This window comes from Hydra vulgaris, chromosome 02, assembly GCF_038396675.1.
Source record: "Hydra vulgaris chromosome 02, alternate assembly HydraT2T_AEP".
Lineage (NCBI taxonomy): Eukaryota > Metazoa > Cnidaria > Hydrozoa > Anthoathecata > Hydridae > Hydra > Hydra vulgaris.
Window position 1 is genome coordinate 47,217,598 of NC_088921.1, and position 20,943 is coordinate 47,238,540.

Genomic DNA, 20,943 nt, shown 5'->3' on the forward strand with positions numbered 1-20,943 from the left:
GTTAAATTTAATATGCTTGATAAAGCTATTTTCAACAGCTTGCGTTTTTTTTAATTTTTATTATTCAGTGATCAAATACAAATACAATTATCTATTTATAATTTGATGAAGAGGTGCTACACCAGGCTCCTCTATGCTGACGAACATGGAGATACAGACGCTACAGACAAAGCAGCAATTGTATCTATAAAGTTACTTTCTTATGTTGTTTTTGAAAGCGTAGATGGATTGAGCGTTCACTGCTTCTTGCGAAAGCGCATTCCATGGGACGACAATTCTATTTGAAAAAAGTTATATCGCTCCTCGCGGTTTTTTACCATCTGACGTTCTAGTTTATGGTTATGGCTTCTTAGAATATACTTATCTTTACTTTTTCAAATTTTTTGCGGGACGACAAAAATAACAAGCTTGAGTTTACGAGTGATTTTGAATTACTCGATAAGATCTGCTCTTTTGCGGCGTTCTTCAAGAGTTGTTAAACCGAGCCGTTGGAGTCGATCTTCATAGGTCATGTGTTTAATAGTCGATATTGTTTTTGTTGCTCGATGTTGGACTTGCTCGAGAATAACAATGTCTGATTTTAAATGCGGTGACCAGGCTTGTACAGCAAACTCAAGATGGGGGCGAATGTAAGTGAGATACAGAGTGCGCCATAAATAAAACTGCGACTGCGAAATGTTTTTTTGAGTCGCCCTAGCATTCTATTTGCTACTGATGCGGCTGGCTCTATTTGCGGTCTAACGTTAAGGTCATTCGAGACCATCACACCAATGTCTCTTTCGACTGCGGTTTTTTCGCGAGGACGACGGGTGCCGTCGACGTTAGACATTGAGTATTTGTACGTTGACTTGTTACATCCGCGCCCAACATGCATTACTTTGCATTTCTCAACGTTGAAATGCAAGAGCCAAATATGTGACTGTTCCACTGCTCTGTCAACGTCATCTTGGAGAGTGATGTTGTCCGACTCCTTTTTAATTATCCCTATTATTTTGCTGTCGAGTTATTCTGATTACGAATAAAAGATTACGAATAGCAATGGGCCCAAGACCGAGCCTTGAGGCACTCCACTAGTGACTGCTTTCCATTCAGAAGTAATGCCATTTATAACCACTCGTTGACATCGATTGCTTAGCCAAGCTGCGATCCAGTCAACAAGAGCGCCTTGAATACCGTACGCTCTCAGCTTATGAAGAAGGCGTTTATGTGGTACTTTGTCAAACGCCTTTGCAAAGTCTGTGTAAATGACGTCTACTGCGTGTCTGCAGTGAGTTGCTTCCGTCATGATATCCTGAGTTTCTAAAAGGTTTGATACGCATCCCTTACGATGAACAAAGCCATGCTGATTTGGAGAAATTAGACCATTGGTAGCGCAGTGTTCCATTATTCTTTTTTGAAAAATACTTTCCATAATTTTGCAAGGTTTGGAAGTGAGCGAGACTGGCCGGTAGTTGGATGCTTTAAGCCTACTTCTTAAAAATAGGTGTTACATTCAATTTTTTCCACAAGTCAGGAACTACACCAGTTGCAATCGAGCACTTATAGATAAGCGAAAGTGGCTTGGCAAAGGTAGCTGAACATTTACTAAGGATCCTTGGATGTAATCCATCGTAGCCGGTTGATTTTCTTTCATCAAGGTTGTTTAGGCATTGTTGTAGTATATCGATAGATAAACTTGCTAGATCGATGACACAAACTGCTTCAGTACGACTTTCAAAGCCTGGCATTGAACCTTCGGGCTCTAAAACAAAGACTGATTGAAAATAGTTATTTAACGATGGGCTCATATCGCCGGTATCAGTTGCGATGTTGCAATTGACTGTTTCAAGCGATGTAATGTTGTTACTGATGCTCTGCTTGCTTCTTACATATGCATGTAAGCGTTTAGGGTTGTTTTCGGAATCCCTGACGAGTAGCTCTTCGTATTTCTGCCTTCCAGCTTTGACCATTTTTTTAACTTTTTTGCTGGCAGTGCGATGCAATATTTTGAGAAATTTGTGCGTATTTCGACCTGCATTAATGTACTTGGCCCAAGAGGTGCGTTTAGCTTTGACTGCCTCAAAGTTCTGATGTTACCCATCGCTCCTATTTTTCTATAAAGGGAGTGGTAGTTGACGGAATGTGTAGGTTAGTGAAGCCATTATACCCGTTTGCTAGAAGCTGGTACTGATCCTTTGCTTTTAGTCCAGTGAATACTGTTTCCCATTCAACAGCTGCAATATTGCTGCGTAGTTTGCTCGACTCCAAATGAGCCGAGGTTTTAGCGGCAAAGTAGGCGAGTTGTTGAGGTATGCAACAGCAAATTGACCTTCGATGAAGCAGTGTGCTTGGCCCAAAAGAATCGCTTTGTTTAATGAAGATTACACGGTCTGGCTCATTTGTTATAATAAGATTGAGTGTGCTAGTAGGCTCGACGTGTCGACTACAACGGTAGATTGGGAATGTGATAAGCTGAGTTAAGTGACATTCATCAAGGCACTTCTGGAACCTGATGTCGCCTTGACGCTCACCTCTCACGTGAGCAACAGTTGCAATTCCGCCGTTAACTTCGATAGACTCATAAGATGTATGGCTAAAATTGAAGTCGCCATACAGTAGCATTGCAGAGCAGTTTATATCAGGCAGTATCTGTTGAGCGGTAGTGATTGATGTGATACACTGAGTAAGAACTTGATTATTTTCGTCGTGTGGACGATATAAGCAGCCGAGGAAAAATGATTCTTGACCAAGTTTCATTTTTCGCCAGATTTGCTCAATTGATGTTGAGTTGAGCTGAGTAGAACTAACTTCGCTGACTATGATATCGTCTCTCGTGTAAATTGCAACTCCACCGCCCCTCTAGTCTCTTTCTTTGCAATGTGGTTGGTAGCCGGGTACGGTAACGTCTGATATATCTGTGAAACAAGTTTCCGCAAAAAATATGACGTGTGGCCGGCTGAATATATGTAGAGGTGATAGTCTAACAAAGAGCTCTTGGCGTTTTTTATTGTTGAGTGAACATGGATATTTGCCCAGTAACATAGATGGCTAGGTGAGACTGTAGAAGCGTCGGGTTGTATCGATTTTATTTTTGCTTTAGTTTTTGGTCTAGGACGTCTAGTTGGCAGTGGAGATTTCTGAGTTAGGAGCGGCTGTGTGGTTAGCGTAGTCTGACAGAGCTCTGGCTAGGGATGAAAAATGTAGCACTGATTGGACGTTGATTCGATGACATCGATGCAACAGATGCGACCTGTTCTTCGATGTATAACATTCCGAAACGGATTATTGAGAATGTTAGCAGCGGCAAGTTTGTCGTAAAGCTTTTTGAGTTGGGTGCGTGTGGTGTTAATCTCGGTTTGTTGCTCTGGCGTTCTGTCTTCGCGTACGTAGACACCCTTGTATATCTCTTGTTTGTGATGCGCGCATTTTTTGAGTATTTCCGCTCGAGATGAAAGATTTGATAACGAAACCTGAATAATGTTCGAGTTTGTTAATTTTGTTTTGCTTTTGCTCGATTTGAGGCGGTTAACACGTGCGATAGCAGTAGCATCCTCCAATCCTGTTGCTACAAAAAAAAATCCTCAATAAGCTTTTTATCGTCTACAGTACTAGACTTATTAAGACCGACTACAATGACATTTAACTCGCGACTTCGAATATTTTTATTTTAAGCAGCGGTAAAATTACATAGCTGCTGCCGTTGCTGCATGCTCTCATCCGATTTGTCCTTAAGCAAAGATGCAAACGATAGTGTGGCTGTTGATTTTATTTCTTTCAACTCATTAATTTGTTTTACCAGTAAATCAATTTTGTCTTTCAGGGCTTTTTCTCTTAATTCACTAGATCGTTTCTCTTCCGCTAGTGCAACAAATAGAGCTGCCTTGATCATAAGAGCAATATCGTTCTGATAACTTTTCATGAGAGTAGCATTCAAATCCTTTAGATCTACTGCCGGTTTAAAAGCGTTGGTAGCTATTTCTTCGATTGCTGACATAATTAGCAATGAAATGCAATTAATAATTGCAAGTTTTTAAATTTTTAATATTTGATACAATTTATTACAAATTTTAAAAATTTAATTTTAAATTTAATAAATTCCGTTAGGAAATGGTTTATATGTTTTTGCTAGCATATGGGTTACCTTGAATGCTGCATTATCATCGGGTTCTTAACTAAGCTTTAATGTCTCCAATTTTAATTCTTGAAAATATTTGAAAATATAATGTTTCATATTTTTTTCTCTTTGGTGCTTAATATACGGTGAGGTCTTAAAAAAAGTGGAAAGTTTTACTTTTATAAATAAGTTATTTATTTTTAAAACCGGCCTATACTGAAAGTGTTTTTATTGATGAGATTAGTTTGCGCATAACAAAAAATAAAGGAAGGAAGGAGTCTTTATAAACTTGAAGTAGATAGGAGAGTTTTCCGAAAATTAATAAACGTCTCCTCCCGTGTGTTAAGATTATTTGAGGTTAAAAAATTTCTTTTTAAGTTACTCTTTTTAGTAATGGTAGTGATGGATTACGTATTAAGCAACAACATTAATCATTTACTACAATAAAAACAATTTTTTTATAAAAATTGTTTTTATTGTAGGGCGGATCTAGCATTTTAAATGGGTGATGCGAAATTTTTTTAATCAAAATTTATCCCCCTCCATCCTCCCTCCTCGTCCAAGCTCCTTAGGGTTTAAGTATAGTCAATTTAAAAAGTAGATGTCATTGAATAATAACTAAATTTGTTTTGTATTGCTTTGTAGTATCTATTTTTATCAGAAATTTTTACAATAACTATAAAATTATGAACGAAATTGCCAAGGCAACAACTATTGTTGCCTTGGCAATTTCGTTTATAAAATAGACATGTAATTGTAAGCCTAATTTACTTAGCAAAGTGCACCAACGAAAAGGTAAGCCATAGGACTTTGCACTTTATCTGTATGCTGTCATTTTGCCTATGGTTAGCCCTCCATTTCTGGATTCTGATAGAAATTTTCTTATTTTCCATTTTGAATTGCAATTTTTTTTTAAATAATCTTTGTTACATTTTTTTATTGAAGTTCAGTTAATATAAAGTAAATATATGCTAATAGTCTGTCTATATATATGCAAATACACACACACACACACACACACACACACACACACACACACACACACACACACGCACACACACACACACACACACACACACACGCACATAATATTAGTAGAAATTAAATTAGAGATAAGAAAAAAGTAAAATAAAAGCCATTATACTACTAAATAAAAAGCCAAGGCGTCTTTCGTATATGCGTCTTTCACCTGGCTTTGAAAGAATGGCAATGACTCTTTCAACATGTAGAAAAATTTTATACATATAGACATTGAGTGTTAAAACGAGACTCAATCAGATTACTTCAGGAGTATGTTTTTAGCCTACGTATGACTGAAATACTTCTTTCACATTCACGTTGTTATTGGAATTGTTTCTAATATTATAAACACTGCCCTTATATTTGAAAAACTTCTCATGTCAATGGCCTTTAAAGTACCAGCAACAGTTGAAGGAATATTTGTCTGTTTTTTCCAAAATAATTTCCGTAAATCTAACTCAGCCTGTACTGAAGTAAAATGAGGCATATCCGATTAAAAGAAATTTAAAAATTCATAAAAATAAAATTTCCATGGTTACCATCAGTGCCTGAAGAAATTCGGACAGATAATGATTCCGTATTCAGAAGTGAAGAGATCGTAAAATTTTTAGAGAAATGGGGTGTACGTTAAAGGCATCAAGCAACGTATTGTTCGTCGGGAAATGGTATTATTTAAAGACATAACCGCACTATTAAACAGACAGTGGAGCTATCAAGAATCTCTATAGTGGAGGCCATACATTGGTATAACTTCTTGACTAACAAAACAGGATTGAACTTAATTGACGAACTGCTTAACTATGAGGGAAGATTCAAAAGATTGGAACAAAAAATCAACATTTCAGCGAGGTAACAAAAAACTTCTCAAGTTAGCTAACGTGTGTGGCTTTAGCTATATTATTATAATAACATCTTAAACAATGTAGCTGTATATAACTTGTACTATAATTGGAATTTCTAGAGCTTTTGATATTTAAGTCGTACGATTTTTTCTTTACTTTAAGAACATTGGAAAAAAGACAGGTGTTAATCATATTTTAGCTGGTATAGTTATTTGTCCAATATATCATAATTTTAACTTAAAGATATAGTAAATTTAGTAAATTTCATGATTTGAAATTTACAACATTGATTATTACTTTATTGATTATTAGCGTCATGAAGCCATTTTTAGCGTCATGAAGCCATTTTCACCGAGCCGCTAACAAACCGATTTTAACAAGCACGTCAGATTCTACAGTTTCCAGTAAACTTTCTACTCAACATCTACAAGATATGAAGGACGCAAGAAATGCTCTCAACCATATACTTTCTAGTCTGATTTTTCTCGGCTGTCAAAACTTGGTCATTAGAGGCAAAACAAAGGAGTCTTCAAATCTATTTCCAGCTCTTATAAACTGAGGTCTATGGATGTATCGGTTTTGAAAAAACTGATTAATCGACCAGACAAGTACAAGTAGATATCTCCAGATGTCACAAATGAAATTTTGTTGGATATTTCGTTAGTTATTCAACGTGAATTATCAAACACAATAAAAAAAGGGATTTCACAGGAAAAGAGCAGGTACTATCAGCCGAACCAACAATTCATTGAACCTTTATTTTCCTTTAATAATTTTTATGAATTTTTAAAATGTATAGGTATATGTATCCTTCCGTACTGTGGACAATGAGTTTCAAATTAATGAGAATTTTTGTCGATTTTATGAGACAGCCACAACTAAAAGCAAGGATCTGTTTTCAATTATGAAACAATTACGTCCTGAGTTATAAAAGGATTACGTTATGAAACGATTACGTCCTTCTTCGTTTCAGCTTAAAGCTCGAGAACTGTTGGGGACAATGCAATGATGGAACTGCTGCCATGTCTTCTGAAATAGCTGGTTTGCAAAAACTTGTTCTTCAACAAGAAAGCAGGAAAGCAGAGCTTTATGTTTATTGCAGAGCTCACAATTTAAATTTGGTTGTACAAGATGAAATAAAAAACATAGCTAATAAGGAAAACATCACTCGTTCAAAAGTTCATCGTTGTCACTCGTTCAAAAGTTCATCGCTTTTACCAGAGGCTCACCAAAGAGGCTCGCTTGGTTTTCAAGCCTAAAAGACCAAAATAAAAGCGAAGATAAACAATACAATGGAACATCATTTAGACATTTTTGCCCAACCAGATGGATAATGCGCAAGCCATCTTTAGTATCTATTACCAGTAATTATAGATCACTTCTGGTCTGGCTGGAAGACCTTACCACTTTACCAAATGCCGAGTGGAAGCATTGGCTTTTTTGTTTTCTTTACAGGTTTCTGACTTGGAATTTCTTCGAATCATTTTTACCATCCTAGAAAATTCAAGCATTCAACATCAGGGAAGTCAACTCAACTTATGTAAGGCTGAATCCATCATTCCGACCCTGAAACAAATTTTAAGATCTTTGCGTACTGAGTCACTTTAAAACACTTTTCGCTGCGGCAACTGAATCTGCTAAAACGATGGATTTAGACAAACCAGCTCTATCCAGGAAGAAAAAAATACTTGCAAGATTTGGGGATACTTATTATCAGCCAAATGACCCAAATGAGATCTACAAGCAGTTATACTTTACTAGTTTAGATGCAGTTTTAGTTGGCCTCACCGATAGATTTGAATTAACTGAAACAACTTGTCATTTAACAAGATTCGAAGAGTTTGTGATTGAATCAAATAAGACTGAATGCTTTATATACTACATAAAAAATTTATACAAGGACAATTTTTCTAACTATCAAAGCGTGCAGCTTCACCGGGACATTTTCATTGACGAAGCTAAGAATAAAAAGTTTAACTAAAAGATTTTCAATCAGCTCTAGATTTCATCCGCGCTTAAGAACAAATTGGGTTAAAAAGCATTGCCTCCGAAATCGTCTGTTTTATTAAAATAATTCTGGTCTATAGCTATATTATTATAATAACATTTTAAATAATTTATTTAAGATGTTACTATAATAATATAGCTTTAGGAAAGTCTGAGCGCTGTTCCTATAATGAATACCCATAAAGAAATTAATCGGAGTCTTGAAATAGATTTTTTTTTAGATATGTTTATTGAAAAATTGAAACGCGCTGTAGAATGTTTTATTTCGAAACCAAGTAAAATTCCATTTCTACTTGTTTTACTTTAATTTTTAGATGCTAGTTATCCAAAATCAAAGTTGTTATTTTTTTATTACTATATCAAAAATAATAAACACTGGACAGTAGACATACATTGCTCAAAAAAATCTTAGCATTTTTGAAATTCCTCTGTCAGTGAATGAAGTATTCCTCTGAATAATTCCTCTGTCAGTGAATGAAGTATACAAGACTTAGCTACAAGTTTATTTGGTAATGCGGTAATGCCAATGCATATTTTGGTACCAATTTTGCAGTAAATTCATATATTTTGATGCGAAATCAGGGGCGATTAATTACGGATGTGATATTTAGTTAGGTAACTGCATTATTTTCATAGAGCGATTCGCTGGGCGATTTATTGTGAGCCAACTTTTGTTGAAAAAGTGCATGTGATTCGATGGAGTTTTTTATCTCTTTTAATAGCATAATCAAAAAAAAATTTGCTTTTCTGCAAACCGCCAGTTGAGTAACCTCTTTGCTTAGTAGTGATCCCCCTATGCCTAAAAAAAAGTTGAACAGCATTATAAAAATCTTTGAGATTGGTGCATTGCTTTATCTGTTTAAAAATAGCAACTGTAATCAAGTTAACTCATTAAATTTATATTATTGTTGACAGAGACGAACTTAGACCTTTATTTGTACCACTGAAGCGGTATGGGCGCCCAAAAGTAAGCGCCCAAAAAAATAATTTTTCAAAAAAAAATTTCCTATTTCTTTTTCATTGAATATAGGAAAAAAGCTTTCGCCTTCAAATGCAGTACTATATAACTAATTTTCTGATTATTTAAGCTACTTCATTTTTTCTTCAGAACAATAAAATGAATTAAAAAGTAATTACGCAACGTAACTCGTTTGACGTTTAAAACTCGCCAGCCGAAAACCAAGAGGCCGTACATCCAGTTTTGACGTTTTTTCTGTTTATTACTAAAAAATGTTCTCTATGACGAAGTCTGTGTTTTGAGTAATTCTAGTCCCAAAAATCATAAAACTTATGGTAAAATTAAAAGAACCAGAAGGCCGTATGTACAAAAGAGATTGTTATTAGCTGACCGTATGTCTTTTGACCTTGTTTAGGCTGTTAAACAACCGCTAAAACTCTATTTGTTATCAATAAAATGATGTACCATGAAACTACTACGAGTGGCTATTTCCTGAGATCAGCTTCCTGTTTTGATTGGATGAAAAACATGACTTTACGCTTCGTCCGAATAAAATTTCTCGTTAGCCGGATTTTTATAGGTTTTGCAATAAGCACGTGTTTGCGGTAAGCCCAATATTTTTTGTGGTTAAAAACAAAGCTTGACAAATTTAGTTTAACTTGTTAAACGTTTTTAAAATGTTGAATCAAACAATCAACAATGAAAACCGTTCAAGGATAATTGAATCTTACTTAAATGCAAATCACTCACCATCAGAAATTGCAAATACTCTTGTATTTGTTTACGCGGTACTCTTTCCACGGAAAGAGTGCTACGCAATTATTAGTGACGAATAAGCGGTCAAGAAATATTTTCGTCTGTTGTGCAATGAACAAAAATGGAATTTTGAAATATAACACAAACAAGAGTATTTAATACAGAAAACTTTTTATATTTTATTCGTCTAGTATTAGCATAACTAGCTGTTAATGAAATAGTTAGAGCTACCTTAATTTAAGGCAATGTTCGTTTTCATAAAGCTTGTTCAAGATAAGATAGTACGTGCTGAGCATTCTTTGATATTTTTACCTCCATATTTTTCCTTTTTAAATCCAATTGAAAATGTGTTTTCTGAATGGAAAAAGTTTATCAGAAGATGTTCGTCTAGAACTGAAGAGGAACTTCTTGCAAATATACAAACTGTAACAACTATTTTTGTCACGTGCTCAGGTATATGATTCCGTGTTCAAGAAGAGTGTTTAAAACTATAGTATACATAAAAACGTTCTTAAAAAAAATAAAAATTTTTCAAAATTAGTTTGAGTAAATGGTTGCTAAATTAAGTTATCATTCCTTAAAATATATTTTTTCTATCTCTTTGTAAGTACAAGTTACGAAAAGAAACAGGTGATAAGTGGATTTTACATTCATAGGGGAGAGTGGGGAAAAGTGGGACACGTAAATTATTTTTTAAGGCAATTGCAATATCTTTTTTATTTGATGTATAAACTGACCCAAGCAAGTTTTTACGAATAAACCTTCTTTTTAGGCGCCAATTCAATCCCCTTTGGTTTCCAGTCAATTATAACTAAGTACATAAATTTTTGCTTTTAGAGAAACCGTGTCATTGGGGTAAAGTGGAACAAATGTGAGTAGAAGTGGGACAAATAAATTTAAAACAACATCTTAACACAAATTATTAAATAGTAACTAATAAAATTATAAAATCACCTAATAGATATAAAAATGTTCAAGACCTTTCACCAATCGAAATAATCAAATGGCAAAAGGATGAAGCGCGGCATAATTATTTCTTTTTTCTGTCCCACTTCACCCTTCATGTAAACACATTTTTAAGGTACATTTCGAAATTAGGGTTTGCAGCACACGCAGGAAAACAAAGCAATATCTGCTAAATAGAGGGGAAGAAATTTAATTGTTTACATTAAATAACAGTATTTAGGCACTACTCCTAATTAAAAATATCTGGCTGTCCCACTTCTCCCGCGTACCACTTCTCCCCACACTTCCCTACTGATATATAAACACATCTAACTGATATATATTACCCAGTAGGCACAGCAACGTGACAAAAACGTGAGTTTCACGTTATTTTGGCACGTGACAATTAGGTGACTTTTTGGTCCCCATGAAATGACCAATTCACGTGATTTATGGACGTGTTTTTCACGTTACTTTTGGCACGTGATGTTTAGGTGACTTTTTGGTCCTCATGAAATGACCAATTCACGTGATTTATGGAAGCGTTTTTCACGTTACTTTTGGCACGTGATATTTAGGTGATTTTTTGGTCCCCATAAACTGTCCAAAAGACGTGCTTTTTACGTTAATTTTGGCACGTAATATTTAAGCAATAATTATGCTTTATAATTACAATTATAAGTGTTTGGATTCGTGTAAAGAAAAAAAACTCATCGTCGAGGAAATATTTAATACGTATTAAAATACATGGTTTTATTAGTCAGTATATTAGTTCTTGACATAAAAATTTTTAATTTGTAATAAAAGCTGCACTTTTGTTAAAATATCCTCCTTATATCCAATAAGTAATAAGTACGAAGTCGTAGATCTGCAACTTACGAAGAGCACGCTTCAAACTTATATATCTATTCTCCCATAAAAGCACGCTTCAAACATAATCTAACGAATCAGTCGATATTTTCTTCTATAAGAGCACGCATCAAACTTTATCTAATGAATCAGATTTAGCTGAAAAGAAACGAATAAAATCTTAAATAATAATATGATTATTTAATAATTATCTTAAATCACAAACTTTTAAAACAAATCTTACTTTAAGAGTTGCTAACTACTTTTGGCAACAAGATTTTCTAGTGTGTTATTTGTTTTCTTTAATCTAAATCATTAAATAATTTTAAGAAAACAATACTACATACAGTGTAAAAAAATAAAAGTCATTTGCCTTCTAATTTTATACTCTGATTGCTAAAAAAGTAAATAAGTATTTAATAAAAAAAGATGTAACAAAAAAGTCGACAGATGATTAAAAAAAAAGAATTACATAATAAAAAATACAAGTTTAAAAAAATATTTTTTATCTATATATATCTATATCTAATATCTATCTATAGATTTATCTATATCTATATCTATATAAAGTTAATAACTGATGGGCGTGATTAGAAAAAGACCTGTACTCACCTTATGTGATAACATCTGTGTACTATGTGATAACATGATAATTTGTTTCCTTAGTTTTCCATCTTCTTATATTTGCATCTGTTTCTGCATTAACTTGTTCATACATTAACTCACTAGATGCAAAGGTGACAGCCCACAAAGTTGCTTTGAATGAGTAATCCACAAAGTTGCTTTAAATGAGTAATCTACAAAGTTTTGAACAGCATTAAATGTCATTTTAGAATGCACACAAAAATTAAAACAATTTATAAAAATGTAATAGTTATCACATAACCACAAAGCATTATAGTGGGGATTTTATATCATGATTTTCCTTATCCATGGTCAGATTTTCACCTTGAGGCTTCTTTTGCTGTGGAAATATTCACCACGGCTAAGGAGCCTCATCTACCCCTAATTATATATAATATATTAAGTATAAAACTAAAAATATGTATAATAAAGTATTATCAAATTAGGTCACCAATAAATACAGAGTGCTGAAAATTCAACTCAGAATCAAGTTGCATTCTCCAACAAGATATGAATTAAATCAAATTCTTACTACAGAGTGCGATCACAAAAGAAGACAAAGAGAGGGAAAAGTGAAATTTAAAGTCAAACTTTAAAAGTTAAAAGGTTATTGGGTCTTACTACAGAATGATATTCCTTGGCAATAACATAACAATACCATTGGGTCTTCCTAGTCAATAATATTTTATGCAGAACTTATCATTTGTCATGTAGCTTAATAAATTTAATATTAAATAAGTTATAATAACTTATTTATTATCAAATTAATTACATTGACAAATTTGACAGTCTAAAATAATATACAATATGGTAGAAAAAAAAGTATACCTTTTAGTAGGGTTTGATCTTTTGCGTGTTGCAATATGATAATTATCTGCCATAACGTTACACAATTTTGAACTAAGCTTTATAATATATTTATTAAACCTAAATTGATAAAACTTAGTTATAAGATAATATGTTTGGATAAAATATTATATGTGACATTTTATTTTTGTCAAAAATGCATTGCGAAGTTATAAGATATCTTACGCCCTACTTTTTAAGTTAATTATTATAAAATTACAAGGCAAAATAATTACATTATTATAAAAGTAAAATAAAAAGTAATTTCAATAATGAATATATAAACTACATATTTCATGTAATCATTATATTTAAAATATCCTGAAAAAATTTACGGAAAATATCCTGAAAAAATTCAGAATATTTCCCCCTCATTTTTCCCTTAATTTTGCATTCAGCCAAGTTGTTTCTCAATTTTTTAAAAACTTTTCTTAATTTTTGTATGAATGATGACTAAAACAACATAAAAACAAATAGATGAATAATATATACTTGTTATATGTTGTAATATAAGTTGTATGTATGGAACTTGTAATATAAGTTGTATGTATGGAAAACTTTTCAGATATTTGGAAAAAGATAAATTTCAGAAAAATATCTGGTATTCCAGGAATATCCCGAATAAGATAATCCCTGAAACTAAATTATAAATAAATAGTAAATAAAGAATATCTTTCCAAGTTTCTAATCACAGGTTTTTATTATGAATAAAAAAAGTTCCAAAATACACAATATTTTGGCAGCGTAACATTCACGTTTTAGTCAAGTAAAATTGTCACCTGGACAAGGTCACCTAAAATATACATGATTGAAACATGAAGAAGGAAACGGGGTAAGAGCAGGCATCAAACTTTATCTAATGAATAAGTCGATATTTTCTCCAATAATAGCTCACAACACCAAATTTAGCTCAAAAGAAACAAATAAAAACTTAAATAATAATATGAATATTAAATAATCATCTTAAATCACAAATTTTTAACACAAATCTTACATGGTGAGTCACCAACTGTTTTGGCAACAAGATTTTCTGGTGTTGCTATTTCTTTGATCTAAATCATTAAACAATTTTTAAAAAAGCAATGCTATACTTGAGAGAAACTTGCTTTACATATTGGAAGGTCGTCAACATTGAAAGATAAGTAAAATGCAGTTTCAAATACAATAGCATCATAATTATCTTTTTGTGGGGAAAACATCGAACAAATCCGCGTTAATAACCTGTTTTATATTGTACATAATAACAATAGTAATAAAAGTCATATAATATATATAATAATAATTTCATATAACCAAATATATATATATATTAATCATATAATATTCAAATAATATAAAAAAAGGAAATAAATAAGTATTAACCCTTATTAACTAGTAAAGCACAAAATCAAGATTTCATATATTATAAAAAGATAAAGTATTTAATAATAATATATACATATATCAATAATAAATAACATAACACATTTATTTATTGATATTATCTTGGATAAATTTTTTACCCTTGTTGATAAAAACCAAATAATAGAAGAAAATCTATTTTGGGTTTTTATCTAAACGACTCTTGAGTAATAATGTATGCAGAAGTTCTAGAGACATTATTATTGCTCAAGAATCAAGAATAAGTTCTGCTAGAACTTATAATTTGTCCATATAGCTTACTTAATTTGATATTAAATTCGTTATAACATAACTTATTTTGTACTAAATTAAGTAAGCAAAATGGACAAATTCGCCAGTCTAAAAAATTATATCATAAATTAGAAAAAAAGCATACCTTGTATTTGAGTTTAATCTTATTTGTGTGGCAAATAGGGACGCTTGGTACTAATTTATTTAACTTAATTTGATGAAATTTGGATATTAGATATTACAACTTAAAATATATTGGACTATTTAGTTTTGTTTTAAATGCATTGCGTTATAAGATATTATATAGACCAATTTTTTTTTTTAATTATGATTAAACTACAATAAAAATTAATTATATCATCATAAAAGTAAAATAATTATAACTAATATAATGAATACAAAAACTATACTATAAAAAAATAAATAATATAATAAAAAAAATAATTTTATATTTCTTATCACAGGTTTTTATTAAGAACAAAAAAAGTTCCGTTAGACGCGATATTTTGGCACGTAACTTTCACGTAACTTTCACGTAAAATAGTAACCTGGACGAAGTCACCTAAAATACACGTGATTGAAACGTGAATAAAACGTTGCGTGCCTACTGGGTAAGAGCTTTTATTTCAAATTAGGTTATTTTATTAAAAAAAAATATTTCCTTTGAAACCACCTTAATTTAAAATAATTTGTAGAAATGTTATAAAAAAACAATTTCGAAAAAAAAAAAATCAAGAAGTAAAAAATTTTCAATACTAAGATTTTTTTAGGTTTCAACTTACTTTTTACTATTGTTATTAACCATGAGCGAGATCTCGTCTCGTTCTCGTTTTTGGTGAGAAATGGGACTTCTCGTGAGAAACGAGAAATAGAAAATTCTCGCGAGAAGTAGAACGAGACTTAAATATCATATTACTTTCCAAATTAAAAATTATTATAATTTACAAAATGCTTAATAATTTGTTTTTTTTAATTAATTAATATTTGGACTCCGTGATTTTAATAAATCTAATTAAAAATTTAATTTGTTTTTGACAAAAACAAATTAAGTTTTTAATTAGATTTTTAATTAGATTTTTTAATTAGATTTTTTTTAAAAATCTAATTAAAAAATTTTAATTAGATTTTAAATATTTTAAATTAGATTTTAAATACAAAAACTTTTTGTATAAAATGGTGCACTTTCGACTTAATTTCATTAGTTTACCAGTGTAATTCAGCTTGACACATATTGTTCATATTGAAAAGAAATATTCTTGCCTCATTTCAACGATTAAAAATGTCACCAAGAAAAAACAAAATCTGGAGATATTTTCAAAAAACAAGTGACGGTGCTGAATGCAAGGCGTGCAAAAAGTCTTTGTAAACAAAAGATGGAAACACAAGCGCCGCTTGTTTTTTTTCGAGGTGACGATGAAGTCCGCTTGTCAAGTGGACTTTATCGTCACCTCGAAAAAAAACACAGCCAAGATTACGTTAAGTATTCTGAAAAAATCCTAAGAAGAAACAACGAACCATGGTCGAAATGCTTGAAACAAAGTCCAAATATGACAAAGACAATTCCATTCAAAAACAGTTTGACTCTGCAATGCTGGATTACTTTTGCACTGACCTGGCATCCTTTTCAGCAGTCGAAGGAAGAGGTTTCAAGAAATTGTTTGACATTGCAAACCCTAAACTGAGCCTTCATCACAGAACAAATTATTCAAGAAAGCTTTCAATTCGGTCAAGAGAAGTTCAAGCTGGAATGAAGAGCATAATAATTGAGATTACGCAAAATCTAAAAAGTGCTGCATTTACTTCTGACCTTTTGACTTCTGACCATTTTTGGACTTATTGATGTGTTTTTTTTTACTTGGATTTTAATAAATTTGTTTTCAAAAATTGTTAAATTTCTCGTCTCGTTCTCGGTCTCACGAGAAGTACTAACTTCTCGTCTCGGTCTCGTCTCGGTTTGGAAAAACCTAGTCTCGCTCATGGTTAATTGTTTATAGTGTTATTTTTTTTTTTTTTACAGGATATACAAATATTGCCATAGCTACATTATAATGTAGTTATGGCAATATTTGCATATATACGCTTCTTAGTGAACCGTTTCTAAGTTAAACATAAAAACCATAATCATAACAATGACTTTTTATAACTAAAGTTTTTTGTTTAACTTGGAAATGGTTTACTAAGAAGTGTAAATATAAAACGGCAATCGAAAATTTACAATAATAGTTGTATAATTAAGTTCCCTTTTTTAATAATTTCATAAATATTTTTATAATAACCCTACTATTTACAGTAATGGTTTTCTTTTTTTTTTAATATTAAAAAGTGGAAACTATTTGTAAAGAAATTGTCCCCAAATCATTTAATTATTATTTGTACCCTATACGCGCCCTTAAAATCTTTTGGAAATGTAACTCTAGCCTCTTAATTAATTCTTGTCAGAAGCGTTAGAAAAAAGCATCTGTCTCTAACTTCATCAAATATTTTCAAAATACAGTACTGGCAAAAAAAACAAAAAAACATTGATATAATTTCATATCATGTTAAACAATGATTAAATGTTATCAAACAAAACTTTGTTCAGTACGACGCACTATGCATCGCTTAGCGGAAATAGGACTTTGTACATATTTTTCGTGTCGCATAGCTCAACCTACAAAAATCTGCTCCAACAAATTTGATCTAAAAAATAAAACATCTACTAAAAAGTGAAAATAATTTTTAGATGTCCTACTGAGGCTACTGAGGTTACTGAGGTTACTGAGGTCTGAGGTTACTGAGGCCTAAATTGTTTTCAACCCATTATAGTCCTTTTTTAATTCGACCGATTTATGACGTTTTCATTTTGGACCGATTTTTTCTCAACCAATTTTAGAGACGTATTTTCAACCGATGTGAGCTAATTTAATTTTCAACCGATTATAGCAAATATTCATTTCAATCTACTAGTCTATGTTTTTACCATTCTCCCCCTCCCCACTCCCCCACCTTGTATTAAGGGCTCGAGAGTAATTTATAAAAAAAGAGGTCAGACAAGCGATGTACGAGAGGAAGCTTAAACATCCTTTTTAAATGTTCTTCTGTTTTCTACTATAAACTGTTAAGTCTCCTTGGAGAGTAAAATACTGCCATTTACATCAAATGTTAGAAAATAATTTTTTTTCTTTTTCTTCTAATTATTAAGATCCAAACAAGACCTAACGGTTTTGTCGTAGAGCTGCGCGGAAGAGCATTTAAAGAGAAATATCACACTGCCTTACATACCTAGATCAGGCATCAAACCTTGGACCTCTCAATTATAAGCCATTAGGGTGCTCCAAATATTTTTCTCTCAAAATTGCTTTGCTCCCCGGGTGTTTTCCCATTCCTTTCAGTATTTAAAGTGAAAAAAATCATACTTCAAGATTTTAAAATAACTCTAAACCTTGCCACCATGACAAAAATGTTTGTCACATTGTTTAACATTGAAAAAGTAACATAAATTGTTCGAAGTGAACTAGAGTTATTAAAAGTTGAATTTAAGCAATCAAAATTTAGGTGAAAAAAATGATCTAGCCTAGCTACCATGATATGGTAATGTTAGGCCTAAGAAAAGTACTGATCCAGCCATATTCGGAAAAACAATTATGTAAGTTTTTTCATAGATTTTTTAGTGTTTTTTTTTCCTGAAATCTGGTACATTGTGCCAGTGTTGTTCCACCACTTGTAACATTTATTGTTTTTGTGCTTCGTCTTTTATTAAAGTATTTGCAAAGTCTGTGATCAGCTTCATTGCCCTATTGGCTAAATCATTGACAACCTTTGCATGACGTATAAAAATTGCCGCTTTTTGAAAGTTATTGTCGGTTTCCCACTGCTTTGGAGGCAAGTGCAACCAGGCTGTTTCAATTCCAAGTAAATTGAACAGGAGCCATGATTTCTTGCCAATCAGATATATCAATTTTGTTGAGGATATTAGCTGTGGGAAGACAGGAACACCTTTATCTAGTAGTTTGTCTTTTTTGCTTTGATAAGTTGTCTGGCAATTTGTTTTTTACCGAATCTTACACCAAATTTGAAAAGTTCGAAAATGTGACCGTTTCTTCTGCCAGATACCACATATGCCTGTTCAATGCTGAAATTGTCGCTCCAACTACCTCGGGGTCAATTTTCTTGAACAAATGTAGATCATGCCAAAACTGAAGATCATTTGATGGTGCATCGGCTGCAGAAGGGCGGCAATGCACGCTTTCACATAAAATAGGGCATTGAATGTGCAAATGCGACGCAACTTTTCCATTTTTTCAGGATCATATTCAGCTGATCACCAAAAGCATACATTTTAGCACTGCATATAACAGTTGCCATCCAGCGTGCATGATGGTGTGCACCAGGCTTGAACAAGTACACTCCACGAGGAGGTGTTTCTCCTAGAAGTATGAGCACAAGTTCTGCACATTCTCTGTAGTCATCACGAGGCATGTTCTGAGGCCAAGACGTCAATCAGTAATATTAAAAATTTTGAAATTCAATTGTTGTTTTATTGTATCCCAAGAATTTTTACATTTCAAGAATTCAGGGGTGTCTGGACTGGATGTTGGACCAAAATCTGTTGCGGAACACAAAATTCTCTCTATCACATGATGACGACAAGCAAAATATAATACTTTCTTGTTTAGCATCAATTCCAACAGTACACATGCACCATTTTTCCATCCTGAATTTGATGCAGTAGTATCGAAAACAAGACCAACAATGGACTGTTCTACTTTACACTACTTTTGACTACAAGAGAATAGCTACTATTAGCCATTGTAGCACCAATTCCATCCGAGATAACTGGAACCCCAAGAAGTTTACCTTCTTTATAGTTTGGCATCCCAACCACAAGAACACCTAGCCGTTCAGCATCCTCAGGAACAATTTTCCCATCCCAATGTGATGTTACGTACTTCGGGGAAACAAACGTAGTTTCAACCTGCTTTGCATTCTCTATTCAAAGCTTTTTAGCAGCCGTCCTACTGCTTGTTTTCGATAAAGTCACACACTTCAAATCATCTCCACCCTCTGCGAGTATAGTCACCATAAAGGTTGTTTTATTTACCAGCTGATAAATTCAAGCGGTCCGCCATTGTTGAAATTTTGTCACTGTTGAAAGGATTTCTTGGAAGATCCAGTGTAATTTTGTCTTCTCTGTCAGGTTTGGTTTTCCTTGTTACAGTATCAGCTTCCTGACATTCAAAATCTTCATGTTCATATTCGTCTGAACTACATGTAACACTAATATCCTCTTCTGATTCCATGTCTGACTCGGGGGAGTCAACACTTGTCGTTTCAGGATGGTCATTGTTGCTGCCAGATTATTTTGACTTCTCAGTTCTTCAGCCATTTTACTTGCCAATTAAATTCTTGCTCTCTGTATTTTTTGAGAAACTTTTTGTTTGTACTTCTGGTTTTCTGATCCCAAAATAACTCTTTCTTGAGATGTAACTGCTGTAAGAAATTCAACAACTTCTTTTTTTTTGCTCATTATCACGAAGCCGTTTCCATTTTGTTTTGAGCATCTTGGTAAAAAATATATAAGTATTTTTTCATATCTTCAATAAACCGTTTTTCCTTTGCTTCATTTGATTGACATCCTTTTTTCATCTGGAGTGTTCTATAAATATTATAGAGATCCAATATTTTAGCTTTAACTTTGTCTTTGCGTTGTATTGCAGTTCCAGCTTTATCCCAATGATTTTGAATTTCCACTACAACTTTTTCAGTTATAGCACCATTACAACTGACATGTTTGGTTTGTTTCATCGGCTCGTCCTTCAAAAAGAAAAAGAAACGCAGCACATCTCCCTTCGAAGGAATTCTTGTTGGTACTAATTCAGTTAATGGTTTTCCTAATAACCAGATGTCAATATCTTTCCTGAGGACAGGTCTATTCATAATCGTTTTTAACAGTTCCTTCAAAACTAATGATTCCGTATTATTGTGTAATATATACACTATACATAAAGATGGTCGGACATGGGCCAAATTGTGTCCGATGTGCGACCGAGTAAAAAAATTTTACAAGATGATTGATCGGTTTGAATTGAAAAATTTTCAACGGTGTCCGTAATCAAAATGTTCGGTTCTGATTGAAGAATGTTTTGTCCGATGTCCGCCATTGTTAGACTTTTTTATGGCCGCCATGTTCGGCGTCCGACCGGGCCGGCATTTCTGGGCCAAATCGATTAAAATTGATTGACTTTTCCGAAAGTGTTCGACTGTTCAGTTGTACGACTTGTTCAGCATTATTATCTCTCTTGAATTTATTCCATTTTAATCCAAATTATTCAGCACATCTTTAAATTATTTCAAGACTTTTGCTATTGTTTTGCAGTGGAAGCTATTAAAGT

The 20,943-nt window shown here is 32.7% G+C and overlaps 1 protein-coding gene and 1 long non-coding RNA gene across 5 annotated transcripts; both read right to left on the reverse strand.

The window, feature by feature from the left end:
* Positions 1-1,466: 1,466 nt before the first annotated feature.
* Positions 1,467-1,949, reverse strand: LOC136076102 (uncharacterized). Its single transcript, XM_065789567.1, has one exon. It carries the CDS (start codon positions 1,947-1,949, stop codon positions 1,467-1,469), a length of 483 nt encoding a protein of 160 aa, XP_065645639.1.
* Positions 1,950-11,337: 9,388 nt separating this feature from the next.
* LOC136076993 (uncharacterized) lies at positions 11,338-14,249 on the reverse strand. Of its 4 annotated transcripts, none has more exons than XR_010636757.1 (5): positions 13,720-14,249; positions 12,923-13,021; positions 12,083-12,267; positions 11,715-11,866; positions 11,338-11,629 (listed from the first exon to the last, which is right to left on the reverse strand). It is a non-coding gene; the product is annotated as an uncharacterized LOC136076993 (long non-coding RNA). The 4 variants fall into 4 exon arrangements; XR_010636758.1 differs by having other exon boundaries at positions 11,818-11,866; positions 13,720-14,248; XR_010636756.1 differs by having other exon boundaries at positions 11,715-11,777; positions 13,720-14,247.
* Between the last annotated feature and the right edge of the window lie 6,694 nt (positions 14,250-20,943).